General features: G+C 40.1%; 2 protein-coding genes across 3 annotated transcripts; both read left to right on the forward strand.

Moving 5' to 3' along the window:
* The first annotated feature begins 968 nt into the window (after positions 1-968).
* Positions 969-3,741, forward strand: si:dkey-251i10.3 (uncharacterized protein LOC553498 homolog). The gene has a single exon (XM_037487656.2). It carries the CDS (start codon positions 1,247-1,249, stop codon positions 3,533-3,535), a length of 2,289 nt encoding a protein of 762 aa, XP_037343553.2. The 5' UTR covers positions 969-1,246; the 3' UTR covers positions 3,536-3,741.
* Positions 3,742-6,881: 3,140 nt separating this feature from the next.
* Positions 6,882-14,714, forward strand: si:ch211-277p15.1 (uncharacterized). 2 transcript variants are annotated; one of them, XM_037448553.2, is made up of 11 exons: positions 6,882-7,176; positions 7,889-7,977; positions 8,251-8,400; positions 8,531-8,673; positions 8,825-8,961; positions 9,768-9,861; positions 9,952-10,063; positions 10,138-10,361; positions 10,452-10,623; positions 10,752-10,879; positions 11,815-14,714. In XM_037448553.2, the coding sequence occupies exons 2-11, from the start codon at positions 7,896-7,898 to the stop codon at positions 12,130-12,132; spliced, it is 1,560 nt and encodes a 519-aa protein (XP_037304450.2). In that variant the 5' UTR covers positions 6,882-7,176; positions 7,889-7,895; the 3' UTR covers positions 12,133-14,714. The 2 variants fall into 2 exon arrangements, with proteins under 2 accessions (XP_037304450.2, XP_037304448.2); XM_037448551.2 differs by having other exon boundaries at positions 6,882-7,977.
* The last annotated feature ends 1,461 nt before the right edge of the window (positions 14,715-16,175 follow it).

Raw genomic sequence — 16,175 nt, forward strand, 5'->3', positions numbered from 1 at the left:
TTTATGTCGAAGTTTTTAAATACTACTTTATTTAACGTGCATTATAACGTAATGCAATTTTATGACTGAAGTTAGTTGTTAAAGCAACTTTTGTTGTTACAATCTGCTCCGTGGATGGAGATGTGAAGTGTAGTTAACGGACCGTCAGACCCTGCAGCACCGGACGGTCAGCTCGTCTCAGGCCCCAGAAAGCAGCCTGTTTTCGGCGAGTCTTCTGTGAAATGCTCCGCCGGTTTTCACGTCTCCGTAGCGGTTATACATGATATTTAACTGTACTATAACGAGTCTTCATACGTTTTAATGTGGTGTCAGAGACTGATGATGTTCACCGATTACGTCTGTTTGAGTACAGAGTTTAGATTCATAACTTCATGTTTAAATATTATTATATTAAACTTTAACCTATTGTCTGTAACCGCAGAGTGCAGCTTGTTCATTGTCCATCATTGTGCATTGAAACTAAAACATGAGGAGACCGTCATCGAGACTCTAAATCGGCAGCAGAACTTCAGCTTCAAAGAAACTCTGAAGCTCTGAATTATAATAATAATGAATAAAATAATTCCACATATGAATTATTGTATAGTTGTCTGTAAGATCGTTGATGTGTGGTCAGCAGCTTGCTGTACGAGGACCACTATACTGATTATTAGCCTCTTGATGTTTGAGAAACAAGACAAACGGTAGGTGTGTGTGCATTCAAGTATTTTAGTATAATAGTTTATTTTTTGTTACTGTATCCAACCTCCTCCTCCTAAAATGATAAAGCTAGTTATTTAATGACTGATTATATATATATATATATATGTAATATGGTGCTCAATATTATATATACCATTTCTAATTATAAATGAAAATGAGAGGAAAGCTTGTTAATAGTAAAATATTTAAGTCAAAAACTAAATTTAAACGTATTAGCAAGACCAGCTGACGTGGTGACGTCATCAAGTCAGCTGCTGTTCCAATTGCGGAAATGACACTCAGTTGGTCTCCTTTTTTGGTTGTAAACGAAAAAGGAGAAAACGGCCGCCGACTTCCGTTTTACCGTTTTGGATTAGAAACGAAAAACGAGGAACGAGTGTTTTGGTTTTCTGTTTTTTACGGTAAAAGGGACGATCAAAAGGTACACGGACCGATGTGATTTGCGACAGTGCTGCCACAATTACAGCCACTCATTTACGACATCAGCTCCATTGACGGCTCACGTGTATACAGTCCCCTCCATTCCGTCGGCGTGTGCTTCAACATGGCTAAAGCTTCGAAGAAGAAAGTTAGTAAAACCGTTGTCAAGGTATTGGATACAACTGCAGCGGAAACGCCATGTGTGGTTTACGATGAAGAAGATGAGGAGGATTTAAGTAAAGCAGATGAAGTCATTACTAGTGAGGAGGAGTGGGAGGACGGCGAAGATGAACGAAAACGGCAAAAGCTGTTGGAAGCCATCAGCGCTCTCGGTAGTAAGAGGAAGAAAACGCTGAGAGAGAGATCCGAACCGTCAGTCCAGATGTCAGAGTTTACCGTTAAGGCGGACGGGGAGGGCGACAAGATCGACCTGTCGGACCTCATCGGCACCGTAGAGAAAACCTCTGCCGTCCCGGCCAAGACCAAAAAGCAGCTGAAGAATCTGCAGCGGAGCACAAAGCCCATTGCGTGCCCTCTCAGCAAGCAGGAGAGTCAGAGGATCCAGAGGGATGTGGCATTCCAGAAGGCCGCTACAGAGGTGACCCGGTGGAAGAGCATCATCAAACAGAACCAGAGGGCGGAGCAGCTGGTGTTCCCCCTGAACCAGGAGCCCACTGGCCCTAAACCCATGGAAAGGGTGGTGAGCGGCTGGAAGGCGCAGACGCCCCTGGAGCAGGAGATCTTTGCAGTTCTGTCTGTTAACAAGCAGCCCATCAACGACCCCATCTTGACCCCAACCGAAGAGGCTTCAATGAGGGCAATGAGCCTGGAGGACGCCAAGATCCGTCGCGCAGAGCTGCAGAAAGCCCGGGCACTGCAGTCCTACTACGAGGCCAAGGCACGGAGAGAGAAGAAGATAAAGAGCAAGACATACCACAAAGTGCAGAACAAGTCAAAACGTAAAGAGTTCCTGAAGCAGTTTGATGAGATGGTGATGGCTGACCCCGCCTCTGCTCTAGAGGAGCTGAATAAGATTGAGGTGTCCAGGATGCAAGAGAGGATGTCCCTGAAGCACCAAAACAGTGGCAAATGGGCCAAGTCGAAGGCAATCATGGCCAAATATGATGATGAAGCTCGCAAAGCCATGCAGCAGCAGCTGGCGGTAAACAGGAAGCTGACCCAGAAGTTTGTGAGCTCACTGAATGAAGAGGAGGAGGAGAAGGATGAAGGCGACGCAGAGGTGCTTCCCAAACTGGTAAATGATGCAGAGCAAGTACTGGATTCTTTAAATCCCTGGATGAGAGGGAAGCTGTCTGAAGAGCATAAAGAAAAAGACATAAGTAATACTGTGGATCTCACGGCAGAGGGGCTTGGAAATACTGTAGGAGAGGATGAGGAGGACGTTGAGGAAACAGAAGAGGAAACGCTTCTCCGAGAGTTTGACAGCAGGAGGAAACTGCGTCATGCTCTGGAGACTGATGTAGCGCCTTTGACATATGTGGACGATGAGGAGGACAAAGTTGCAGCAGAGAACCCAGATGTGTCAGACAAAGAGGAAGAGAAGCTCTCAGAGTTCACAAATTTATTCCGTGGAATAGCAGACAGCCTCTTAGAGGCTGAAGCAAATACCGCTGAGGCAGGTGAAGACCACTCAACTCAGCTGGAGGAAGATCTGATCAGGGTTAGGACTCTGGAAGACATGGAGCTCCTCATTCAGGAGAATTTACCCAGTGGTGTAGCAGCTGCTCCACCTCAGCAGCCCCCAGACACTGAAATCCTGCCCTCTGCAACTCAAAAGATGGACAAGAACAGAAAGAGGAAGCGAGGGATCGAGCTGAAAGAGGTTCTCACCAAAGGGACTAAGGTCATTCAAGTCCCTCTCATTCTAACCACCGAAGACAATGAGGACACTGAGGACTGTGATGACAAGCTGGACCAGAGGGGACTCATTAAAGAGGCCTTTGCTGGAGATGACGTTATCTCAGATTTCCTTAAGGACAAGAGCAAGCAGGAAGATGCAGGGATGCCTAAGGTGGTTGACCTGACCCTTCCTGGGTGGGGCGAGTGGGGAGGGACGAGTCTCAAGCCATCCCGCCGCAAACGCAGGAGGTTCAAGATAAAGACGGTGTCACCTCCACCCAGGAAAGATCAACATCTGCCCAGCGTCATCATGTCAGAAAAGAGAAATGCCTCCACCAGCCTCCACCAGGTGAGCTCGCTGCCCTTTCCCTTTGAGAACCACGCACAGTTTGAGAGCACCATCCGCTCTCCGCTGGGACGCACCTGGAACACGGAGCGGACGGTCAAAAAGATCAGCAAGCCAAAGGTGGTCACCCAGATGGGCGCCATCATCGAGCCCATGGCCCAGGAGGAGCTGCTGAAGGACAGGAAGCAGGTGCTCACTGGCTTTTAAAGTAGAGTGGACTCATGATGGGAAAGAGAGGGTGAACTCTAATAATGATTCTCCACTACTCACACTCGGCTACTTTAATCCTTTTGAGTTGTGTATTTGACAAAGCATTTGATGGCCTTTGACATTACCCTATGTGTAATCAAGTATATGAAGTAAACTATGTAAGGATGAGTTTATGAAATAAATGCTATCTTTGGAGTGAAAGATATGGTTACAGGCTTGTGAATTGAATCATTTCGTGCTATTCCCTATTTACCCACTAATTAGACTGTAGCCGTGTTAATGGTTACACGCATCACATGCGTTTTATTTCTGTCATTGTCTGATCGTGGTACATTCACAGCTGGTTCTCCAAAGCTTGTCCTGTCCTTTATCTCCATGCTTCCCAGGGGGTCCTGTCAAATACTCTATTACAAGTGAAAGTTCAGTGTTTTTTTTTAACTAGAAGCATGGCGGTATTAACAGTAAATTGCTCCAAAAGAATCAAACTTCTTATTGGGCAGGATGGCTAATTTAATTGCTATAACTATTTTTATTTATATATATATATATATATATATATATATATATATATATATATATATAAACACAAACCTATTTTTACCTATATTTACTTTTGATTTAAGTAAATACTCTTATTCCCAGGTATACTGCTGACAAGCCTTTTAGGGCAGACTGAACTTTATGAAGTTTAGTCAAGGCGTGAAAGTCAGGGAAATTCTACATTGAAACCTAATTGGGACTATCTAAGGTGAATGCATTGTAGTTAAAGATTATACTAAATATTACGAGAAAAACATATTAAAGTAGTGTGGTTGCTCATGTATTTGTCGCCTTCTCCAATGAGATATCAACTCTGTCTATTTAAATCATTTAAGTTGTATGAATGGAACGTATTCTACACATGACATCCATCGCATTCTGTCCATCCTGGGAGAGAGATCCCTCCTCTCCCGTTCTCCCTGAGGTTTCTTCAGTTTTTCTCCCCATTGGAGGGTTTTTAATTATGGGGGAGTTTTTACTTCGCTGATGTGAGGGTTTTAGGGCAGGGGACGTTGCATGTGTACAGACTGTAAAGCCTTCTGAGGCAAATTGGTAATTTTCTAATTTATATACAAATTGAAATAATGGTATAAAAAAGTCCTTCAATATTATACTGGTGAGATGCTGGCTAAAAAGCCTTTATAGGACCTTTTCCAATGATGTACAGTCCAGGGCCTAGTGGGCCAAGTAAAAGTCTACTTTTTCTCTGTTAGATAGTAGTAAGGCTCTGCAGCAGTGTCTAAAAGAAAAGCCATTACAGTTGGGTTAAACCTTCACACATGGGTGAGAGTGCATGCTTTGGCACCTGACATCTCTGTAGTTCACGTGATAGACACTCTTATTAAAGCGGGGGATCCTGTAATAGACTATGCATCAGTTCAGGTAATGGCTGTCAGCTTGAGTGCCCGAGAGGCAGTGAAGAATTCTATTACAAACCTTATAGTTACTAAAGCAGTCATTCCCCATCATCCTCTTAGGGGCAATTACTACAGCTTCATACAGCCTTCAACAATGAAAAGAGACCTCGTCCTTGGACTTCCTCCTGCCCGCTAGACTGCAGCGAGACAAGACATATCGGAAGGCTGTAAATCAGAACTGTGGGTAGTAACGGCCTCCAGCCCCCATGATGGAACACGTTTTTCTCCATAATGCACATTTGTTAGATTTGCTTAAATATTTGTTTTAGGATGAAGGTATGCCTAGCTTATTGGTTGGCTGCAGCGCATTGAAGGTAAAAGCCCCACCTGTGTTCCCCAATCCGTTTTTAGATGTTATGGGTACATAATGTGAGTAAAGACACAACTTAACCCACTGTATTTACCATCATTCATAAATCCATCCTCATCGCCAAACATTAGAGTACGATAATAAATGACAGTTACTTTCTCAGTTACACTGAGCAGAGGATGGTTAAAGCAGCAGCCCCTAACCCATCTCCCCTGGGATTCAAGGGCCAACTCAATTTCCACCATGACAGGTGTAAGATTAACTTAGTTAGGTGCAGAGGCGCTCATGCTCACCAAATTAAATTAATGGAACAAATTTCCCTCCTAATTAAGATGAAAATACATGTCAGTTGTAACCTTGCTGAGCACTAATTAGGTACAAATGATTTATCATCTATTTCATCCGGAATAGCAATGGGCTCACCTCTCCGATAGCCCTGGCTGACTGTTAAGAGATGCTCCTGATTAACAGTGACAGGTTGTGCTGCCGAGAAGCTGCATGTCAGCGGCTAGCCAATCGCAGCCTGCCTGAGCTCAGACTCTTCTCCCTTCCATTAACCTACACTGGGTGTGCAGCTGAGGATCACTGGGCCTCGGATCTACTTGTTTCTCTCCTCAGAGAGTGCATTCCAAGATGAAAGGTGGGAGGAGACGGTGTGACTTATGCAGTCTGAAGAAGAAAGAGCAACAAGAGGGGTGAAAGCTGAACCAGGGTGGAATCCATACTGAGACTATTTAAAAGGCTCTCCACCTCAAATAGCCAATGAAATAATCCAGGATGTAGTTAAGCTTATACATCTACATGTTATGCTCGTCAGCAGCTCATTGCTTTTAGGTGCCCTTGAACCAAACCAGCTTGTATCACCCTGGTACCAGCCTGAGACCAGCAGGTGGTGCAGTAGGTTTAAGACACAGTACACATCCCTGTGAGTAAATAAGCGGGGCTTTATTATACAATTACAGCCTAACTGGGATATTCCATCTAATTTTCTCGTGCCTTGCAAGTACAGATATATTTCAAAGGGGGAAGCTGTGATTAGCATTAGAATCAGAGTCCCTTGTGAGTCTAAGGACACATCAGCCAATCTGTAATCATTGTTCAGCAGGCTTGCTCACAGGGGATACAGCCCCTCTTTGTCATTATCATTCAATATGCCATGCACATACTGCCACAGCTTCTGTGATGCTGTCAGTAACAGGATATTTGCATTTTGGTCCTCATATTTCGAGGAAATTGTTCAGACAATCATGCGCCACAGATTATTCTTCTCTGATTCCGCTGCCTGCAGATGAGAGATGCGCTTCTCCCTGATGCTGCTCAAAAAAGAGAAAAGATCCCTCATTCTTTCTATATTTAATATCCTCCTCGTGTGATTCTCCTGCAAATGTCTGTGTGTGTGTCCTCAAAATGTCGTTACCTACAGGTGTCAGCTCTGGCCATCAGGGATCACTTGACTTTCTATTGTGATTCAGGAGTTATTTAGCCGACACCTTGTTGCAAATTGTTTCAACATTTTGCTTGTTGGATGTTCTTGTGTTAAATGTCAGTATGACAACACGGGTGAGGCACCAGTGTCTACACAGTAAAAAATGGGGTGTTAATATTTCAGAGTAAAGTTATTTTAACCCAGATAGAGTATTTTCAACATTTTTGGGAGTAAAGCTGCTCTATCAATGGAGTTAAAAGTGAGTGTAAAATCTGCAGAAACACAATGACAATTTTAACTCTACAGCAGTGATAAATACCCGCCACAAAAAAAAAAAAAAAAAAAAAAAAGAATAATCGCCATTTCGCTGCTCGTCATCAAACGGCACGCATTTCGGTGGATGGAGATCGCGAAAAGAGCAACGCAAAGCTACTGATATTGCTAGGTAAGTAATATTCTGTGTTTTCCACAACAAACCTGTAACTTTACATCTTTTAGAGATGTGCTGATAAATTGAGGTCATATTACAAGTTATATCAATCCGTATCGGTAACGTTAACTGTGTGTGTTTCTTTATGTAACGTTATGTTGTAGCCTAATATTTTCACGAATGAAGTTGGTCCGAATGATTTATGCGTAAAATAACGTTAACTCGGTCACTATTAACAATACAATATTTAATACAGTTAATAGCTAACTTATTTTTAGCTTCCAAGCTAACGTTAATCTGAGTTAGGTTTTAATATACTGGTCACAGTTAATGTTAGCAATAGCATGCTTCTGATAGTTAATGTTGGTCTTATAAAACGATAGCTTAAATCACTGAATGCATGACGTGTTTGTTTAACATGGGTTAACAATTTTAACGGGTTACTGTTCGAACTAAAATAATGAGCTAGCTAACTTCGGCCCAGTTGCTAATGGACACCGGGCCTGTTAACTTTAACTAACGTAACATTAAGCCTAATTTGCTGCAGTTAACGTTATATTCAACCAGCATAAATTTGTCTAATTCGGGCGCCCTATGTAATTGCAGTATAACATCTAAGTAATGCATAGTGCATGAGACAAATGGATGTGTAAGATAACTCTAACGTTAGTTGAACCAGCCCTAAACTATGATTTTGAATATATATATATATATTCTTTGTTAACAGATACACAATGCTGTTGCGTGTTCAATTCAAGGAAGAGCAGAAATATGTCAAGGTGTCTGAGCTGACATTCAACGCTTTCTTGAAAGAAGGTGGGCACATTAGGTTAAAGCTGTATACATCACACAATGACACAATAATCCAGCTTTAACCTATTATGTTATCTGATATCTAGGTCAATAATCATTTAAAGTTTATTCTGTTGTAATTCAACAGAATTCTGTTGTGCTTTATATTTTCAGTTACATAAAATATTGGCTGCATATACTTGTCTTTCATCATTTAGTGAATACATGAGGCAAACTTAAATATGAACTTTGAATCTTGGGAGAAAGGAATTCATTTTTTTATTTATTTTTTTACAGTGTGTCTAAAATTCAAGATACCAGAAAGCAGGCAGCCAGACATTAAGGTGTATGACCAATCAGACACAGAAGTTGACACAGAGGTTTTTGAAGAAATAGTGAAGGAGTCACCTGGAACTTTGAGAATCATGCTGGACAATGGAGGACATGGTATTCATTCAGACAATTCACAAATTAGTTTGTTTATTTTAAAGGCAAGAAATGAGAACATTTATTGTATTAAAATAACTTTTTTCTTGTAAAATGTTTATATGTTTTGTACCAATTTCATAATGAACAGGTGCCTCTCAATCATCATGCCCGGGTACATCTAAGGACACCGTCATCCTGAATTTCACGCGTTGTGACCCCATTGAAGAAGAAGCCGCTGCAGAAGAAAGCCAGCCTAAAAGGCCATGCCACATTAACCTTGAGGCAAAAGAGGTAAGTGGTTGAAATTGCTAAGTCAAAATTACTTTAATTGTTAAATCCAATCTGAATATTGTTTCACCATTATTCTTTAGATGACATTTTTTTTCATCATTATTACATATGGTTTTACAATAACGGAAAGCACATTTTATTCCACCTACAGCTGATTGAAAAAATCTTAACTTCTAAGCCTGGTGGTGAACGCATCATCCAAGAATTTGGGAAAACTCAATCCCTGACGGATGCTACCAGAAGACAGATGATTAACATACTTGCTGCTGAGATGACAGAAAAACATGGGTGAGCATTAAGCATATTGCTGGGCTGTAAAGAAACAATGTTATTATTTTACAAATATGAATTATGTCAATTATGTTGTAGGGCTGTCACTTTTGAAAAAAATCAAATTTGAACGGATATCGAATATCAAGCAATGCATTCGAATATTCTTTCCTTACTGTAATATTGTTTGCTAGAAACACCAATCTATCAACTTGATCTGGAACAAGTGCGGCCCTCTTTTTATTGGCAATGTTCCCCGCGGTGGAGAATGCATGTTTGGAGCACTCACAGATGTGCCACACACAACTTCAACGGTTACTTTACCATCTCCGGTGTAGAAGCCAACATATTTCTCAACACTGCTTTTTAGATGAGTTCGGCTCGTAATTGCATGTCCGTTCAGGCTGGCTGTTCTGTGCATTATCTCTAGAGAGATGCCAACTCTCACGCATATAGGTTTTACACGCCACACCCCCGATTTCTCAAGCTGAATTGTCCACCCGGTCAGTCTAATGCCTGAAAGATTAGTTTATCACGCATATTAGTTCAAATCTCCCGCAATCTAGAGCACGCGCATGCAAGACAGAGACTGTGCTCCGCAGCATGCGCGCGCCAGAGAGGGAGAATGGCAATCAACTAATCATAGACTGTAAAATTGCGCTATTACACGTCACTCTAAAAAACAAATAGTTTATTCATAGTTCGATTACAGATATTTCACGTCATGTTCGAATGTACCTTCGAATATTGGATAAAAAGTGACAGCCCTATTGTGTTGTGCATTGTCATTTGAGTGTGATGTTAACTTTGAATTCATATGCTAGGACATCCCCCCCCAAAAGTGTCAGAGTGATGTATGCACAGGGGATAGTGGCTTTGTTTCCCTTTCTAAAAGACCCATACTCACAACATGGATATGTAAGTAAATGAGTTATTGCAATATTATGCACATATTCACTCTTTGAAATGTTAATAGTACTCCTTTATAATTTATTTATAATCATTTAGGAACATTACTACGATCCAGAGAGTGGTTTGGGATATCTTGCATGGCGGTTAAAGACCATACAAAGAAAAACAGCAGAGGAAAGAGGTGCCTTAATCAGCAAATCTCCTAAAGGTATGTTTACAGATCAGTGACATGTGATTATATTGGTGACCTGTGAAGTTTTTAACATTTTATTTTGTCTTAAGTTGGTGGGCCAGGTATTGGTCGTCAGCCCTGTACCTTTGACAGAGAGCCATCTGATGAGGATGTGGAAGCAGCTATTTCTGTTTTGAGACACTCTGCTGATGAAAAGACTGTCCGTGAGAAGATGAAAATGACCTTCATATATCGGCAAGCAATGGTCAACGATGTAGCCAAATCATCAGATGTCTTCTCTGTTTTTCCACGATTTCTGGACACACCGGGACTGGTATGACATCTTAATTCATAGCATCACCAAAATATCCAATGTAGCATTAGATTTCACTCATCGCTTCTGTCCATGTGTGTTACATTGCAGATAGAACAAGATTTCAGATTTCTGTTTGGTGAGGTCACGGCCAACAAATTATTGGAGAAGTGGCCAACCACTTTTAAAGCAAAAGTAATAAAAGAAAGCCATGGACTTGTACCCACCAAAGAACTCTTGGATTTGATGCGCAATGCTGAGTCAGCGGCTGAAGTTGAAAATGGTATGAATGGAATTTTACTTGTTATTGTGGGTTATGTAGGTGTGTAGTGTACATTTTTATAATGGTGCAAGTTGTCATTTTGAATGCTATGCATAATGTTAACCAGCTTTTTATTTACTTATTTGTAGGCTGGGACAATGAGATGTCTGCCATCTTGCTGCTGCTACATTTGCTTCCACCATCTGCCCAAGGAAGAAAGAGGCCGGGAAAGCTTTCAGCCTATCAAGCTGTAGATCAGCTCATTAGATTTCAAAAGGTATGCTTAAAGGGTTAGTTCACTTATACTTTTTTTTTTTGCTGATTATTTACTTCCCCCCATGTCATCCAAGAGGTCCATGTCTTTCTTTCTTCAGTCAAAAATAAATTAAGGTTTTTATGGAAAATATTCCAGGATTTTTCTCCATATAATGCACTACCATGGTGACCAACTGTTTGTTGTTTTAAATGAGGGTTCAAATTCTGTCTCAATGTAGCTTCAGAGTCTTGATATCATCCCAGCAGAGAAATAAGGGTCTTATCTAGCAACACGATCGGTCGTTTTCAAAATAAAAATTCCACAATTGCACGTGTTGTAGAATCTCAAGATGCGCCACGCTTCTTGAGATTGACATTGGAAAGGTCGCGCGGGACAGACATAAGCCCATTTAAAGGGGTAGGGAAGTGCGAAAAACTTTCCAAATCGTCCAATATCTTTGTTTATTATTAATTCATAAATATATATTTTTTTGATAAAGGGTGTTTAAATTAGTTTTTGCTTTCCAACATCATGATGTAATGTGTGTCTACAAGACGTGCGATTATGGTTAAAAAGTATATTATTTTAATTTTGAAAACAGATCGTTTCTCTTTATAAGACCTTTATTTCTCTGCGGGGAGTGTTGAGTTTTTGAAGCTACATTGAGAGACATTTGAACCCTCAAACCATTGGTCACCATGGAAGTGCATTATATCCAGAAAAATCCTGGAATCTTTTCCTCAAAAGCCTTAATTTCTTTTTGACTGAAGAAAGAAAGACATGAACATCTTGGATGACATGGGGGTGAGTAAATTATCAGCAAACATTTTTTTCAAAGTGAACTAATCCTAAAATATGTCTTCCATCAGCTCAATCTTATGCGCAGTTGGAGGTGATCTGATCTATTGTCAGAAGTTAGTCACCAAAACAATTCTGTTGAATGTGTTTTGTTGTAGGTTGGAAGCAGTGTGCAGCAGCATCTAGACAACATCACCATGAGCAGTCAGCCCTACCTTCTTGCCCAGGGATCCACACAGAGCACCATTCACTCCTACTACATTGTGGTTGACAAGCATGCCATTCCATGCAAGGCAACAGGTTCAGTTGGAGCTTTTGACGAACTCTTTAAAGCCCATTACGTCTTTGGTACCTCATACAGTTACTCCCTTAGCAGCTTTTTCACTTTCGTGCAAACAACCATCTACAACATCGACATGGGGGAAACAAAGGAGACTCCTAGAGTTGCAGAGTTGAGGGCAAGAATGCTGCGTTAGTTAAGACAAAACCATGAAGTGTTTTCTTTGCAAAAGTGACCATGGAAGTCCAAACAACCTCGTTAAGCACTTTAAGGTCATTCATGGGCTATGTACAGGCAGGACTCTTTTTCTGAAGTGTGGTCAAGAAGGATGCTCACGTTCGTTTGGTAGTTTTTCAGGTTTAAGAAAGCATCTTAATAAGTGCCATGGAAGCAGTTCAGTTGATTCTGTAGAAAATGATCTTTCATATCCTCAAAGTACCGGCAATACAAGTAATGTTTCTCATGTTGAAGAGTCGACTGAATATTTAGAGACTGAATCACAGTTATCTTCGCCATACATTGTAAATAGTTGTTCAGCTGTAATTTCTGATCTAAAGGCAGCAGGTGTTAGTCAAAGTACACTGAATTCTGTAGTCATTTCCATGGAAGAGATTGTTCAAGATATCCATCAGCATGCTAAAGAGACAGTGATAACGCATGTATGTAGTAATGAAAGAGAAACGGAAATGTGCAAGAAAGTTGAGGCGTGTTTTGAGGGGTTAGAGAATCCTTTCACAATTCTAAATTCGGAATACAAGCGATCAAAATTTATGACTGACAAGTGGGAAATAGTAGAACCAGTTGAATGTGTGATTGGTTCAAGATTTGACACAAGACGAAATAAAAAGACTGGAACATATGATCAGGTATTTGTTCAAGATAAATTCATGTATATTCCAATTTTATCTACACTGCAGTCAATATTTAAAAGTCAATATGTTGCAGAAATGTTGCACAGCTCAGCTACCAGCGACTCTAGACTGAAAGATATTTGTGACGGATCTTTTTTTAAAAGTCACCCCCTGTTCTCAACTGAGAAGCAGACAATACAGATCCAGATGTTCTATGATGACTTTGAGGTCGCCAACCCTCTTGGTCCTAAGCGAGGTATTCATAAATTGGGTGGAGTTTATTTTACTTTAAGAAACTTCTCTCCAAAATGGAATTCTTTCTTAGCTAACATACACTTATGCGCCTTATTTCATACTCAAGATGTTAAACGTTATGGTTTTAGTGAAATTTTTGCTCCCATTGTTCGAGACATTAAAGTGTTGGAGAGTGATGGTGTTGAGATTCCATTATACAATGGCTATGTTCGTGGCACTGTAATACAGGTTACTGGTGATAATTTGGGTTTGCATAGTTTGTTTGGTCTGGTGGAGTCTTTCAGTGCAAGGTACTGTTGCAGGTTCTGTTTAGCGGAAAAGGAGGACTTTCAGACAGAATTCTCTGAAGATTCTTCCAAAATAGTTTTGCGCACCAAAGATAGACACACCGCTCACTGTCAAGAAATGGCTGGTAATCCATCCCTTCCATACGTTTTTGGTGTGAAAAGGTCATGCATATTAAATTCATTGGAGTATTTTCACACAACAGAGAACTTCTCAGTTGATGTGATGCATGATGTGTTAGAAGGGGTGGGCCAGTACGAATTGAAGTTGTTATTTCTGTATTTGAAGGAAAAACATGTTACATCAGGCGAAATAAATTCAAGAATACTAAGTTTTGATTATGGTTACACAGAGAGAAACAACAGGCCTGTCGCAGTTAATTTAGGTGAAGGATCAAATGATCTGGGACTGAATGCAGTTCAGTCCTGGTGCTTACTTCGAAATGTTCCTCTTATCTTTGGAGATTTAGTAACTTCCACTGACCAACACTGGGGCCTGCTTCTTTTACTACTTCAAATGATAAACATTATATTCTCACCCATGCTATCTCAAGGTTTATGTGTATATTTGAAACATTTAATTGTGGATCACCATACACTGTTTAAGAAGTTGTATCCTCAGAAAAACCTATTACCAAAGCACCATTTTCTTATCCACTATCCCCGCTGCATCCAGAAAATTGGGCCTGTCCTTCATAGTTGGTGTATGAGGTATGAAGGCAAGCATAATTTTTTCAAAAAACAGCTTAAATCGTTTAAAAATATTACCAAAACGCTGGCAAAAAAGCATCAAAATCATATGGCATATTGTTGGCAACGTTCAACAACTTTTAGTCGGTTAGACATTGGTCCAGGAAAAATGGTGTCTTTAAATATGGTAAAAGGAGGTTCTGAAATTGCAATGGCAATGCAAGTGCCCAGTAGCATTCAGGTAATGAAGGTTAATTGGGCTAAACATAATGGGTTTGTTTATCGCCAAAACTTGGTTATCTGTGGCAAAGTTGAATCTGAAGTGCCTGTGTTTTATCAGATTGAGTCAGTTCTGATAATGTGTGAAAAACTGTTGCTACTCACAGTGCCTTTAGGTACAGTAACATTTCAAGAACATTTCCATGCATATGAGGTGATCAGGACAAAGCAGGATTTTGTTTTTTTTCACGTCGACAACCTGCATTACCCTAGGCCTTTTGACTTCAAAATGTCATATGGAGGGAATGACACAACTCTCTTTGTCGTGCCATATTGCTTTCTCTGGTAAACATTTTGTGATGTTAATGGTGTTACAGATGTTATGTTTCTGTCAGAGACAAGGCAATGTGTTTGCAATGTAAATTCAATTACATTGAAATGCTTTATTTATTTTTTTTACAATAAATTTTAAGTTCTGAGATCTAGTGTTTTTGTGCTTGTTTTTAATTGAATTGTAGTGCAGTAACACTGCATATGATTAATATATGCTAGAGAAATGAAAAATTAATATTACACTTAGTGTCTGTTTTTAAGTAAAATTGTAGATAAATTAACTCTGCTGTGTAATTATATTACTCTTAACCGTGTCATTAAACTATAGTGTTAAATACTTTTACACATTTCATTGTTATTTTTTACACAATATTGAGTAGAATTAACTCTAAAAACGTGACACTGACCATAGAGTAAATTCTACACTGATTTCGAGTGGGACCAAATGTTATCTGAAACAGAGTTAAATTCAACTCTTTAGGAGTTAAATTAACACTTCTGTTTTTACTGTGTACCAGCTTATTTCTTTTAGCTTAGTCTGCCCAAAACCTTGCTAATCCCCTACTGCCGGAGACACAGAATCAGAGCATGCCAAGCTACATAGATGTAGGTCATTATAATATGCATAATTTAAATAGAAATAATGAATGTATTGCTTAAATGTAGGATGTTCAAAATAAGCCTTTATTTCACATAAAAACATTGGACTTTACATTTGTGTGTGTTTTGTGATCCTGAGTGTAATCTTTCTCAGGTTTTGTCATTGGTAAATTTACATTTTATGGATGAAGATTCAATAAAAAACATTACGTTTAAGGCCCTTCAATGCAGATTGCTCAGGTCTAACATTTGACACATTCATGGAAAAAAGAGCAGCAGCCATTTATTGGGATTGGGGTATGGGGCAGTGAAGGAGGGGGTTAGAGGTGAACAATAGACAACAAAGAGGCCACTGGGCGTAATATTTTGGAACCACGACGGGCAGCGGTCTAATGGGAATGAGTTTTATGATGTTGGCCCGACCCACCGATCCATCACCATACACACCCACAAACCGCCCTGCGCTCGCCATCTCTCACATTTATACTGAAGAAGCAGACAGTGAGACTCAATGGTCCAATAATGAAAATGCCCTTAGCGTGTGGCACAGGCAGGATGATCAATTGAATCCCTGGCTGCTTTTTGGTGCCCAAGTAGACCCTGACAACTAATCTGAAGGCCTTGATCATTGCACACATACCATACTTCTTTTGTCACTGGGATTTTAAGTGTTAAGTGAGTTCTGGGGAGTAGGGAGTTTTTAAATATGTAGCATGAAAACTATAAATAAACCAGGATCAGTTAACTCTGGGTTATGACATAATGAGAAATCTAGCTGTTTCCATTCAGAGTATTGTGCAGCAAGATCTAATCCCTAAAACGTGTATCAATATGAATACCATGTGGAATTAGGATCAAAAATGAAAATATAAGAGAAAATATATGATGTTGGAGAAAATAAATATTTTTTGTGGGTTTGTGGATGAAGATTGACTAAATAATACAGCTGTTCCTGAGGCTGAAAGCTGTAACACTGCATTCGTTTTAAAAGAAACTTTCAAAAGTTG

The sequence above is a fragment of the Pungitius pungitius genome, chromosome 10 (genome assembly GCF_949316345.1).
Source record: "Pungitius pungitius chromosome 10, fPunPun2.1, whole genome shotgun sequence".
NCBI lineage: Eukaryota > Metazoa > Chordata > Actinopteri > Perciformes > Gasterosteidae > Pungitius > Pungitius pungitius.

Bases quoted from the DNA above. Each gene is read 5' to 3' on its own strand.
- si:dkey-251i10.3 (XM_037487656.2), top strand. From the start codon at position 1,247: ATGGCTAAAGCTTCGAAGAAGAAAGTTAGTAAAACCGTTGTCAAGGTA.
- si:ch211-277p15.1 (XM_037448551.2), top strand. From the start codon at position 7,896: ATGCTGTTGCGTGTTCAATTCAAGGAAGAGCAGAAATATGTCAAGGTG. The intron at 8,401-8,530 runs GTATTCATTCAG...CATAATGAACAG, and splicing joins GCTGGACAATGGAGGACATG to GTGCCTCTCAATCATCATGC. The intron at 9,862-9,951 runs GTAAGTAAATGA...ATAATCATTTAG, and splicing joins CATACTCACAACATGGATAT to GAACATTACTACGATCCAGA.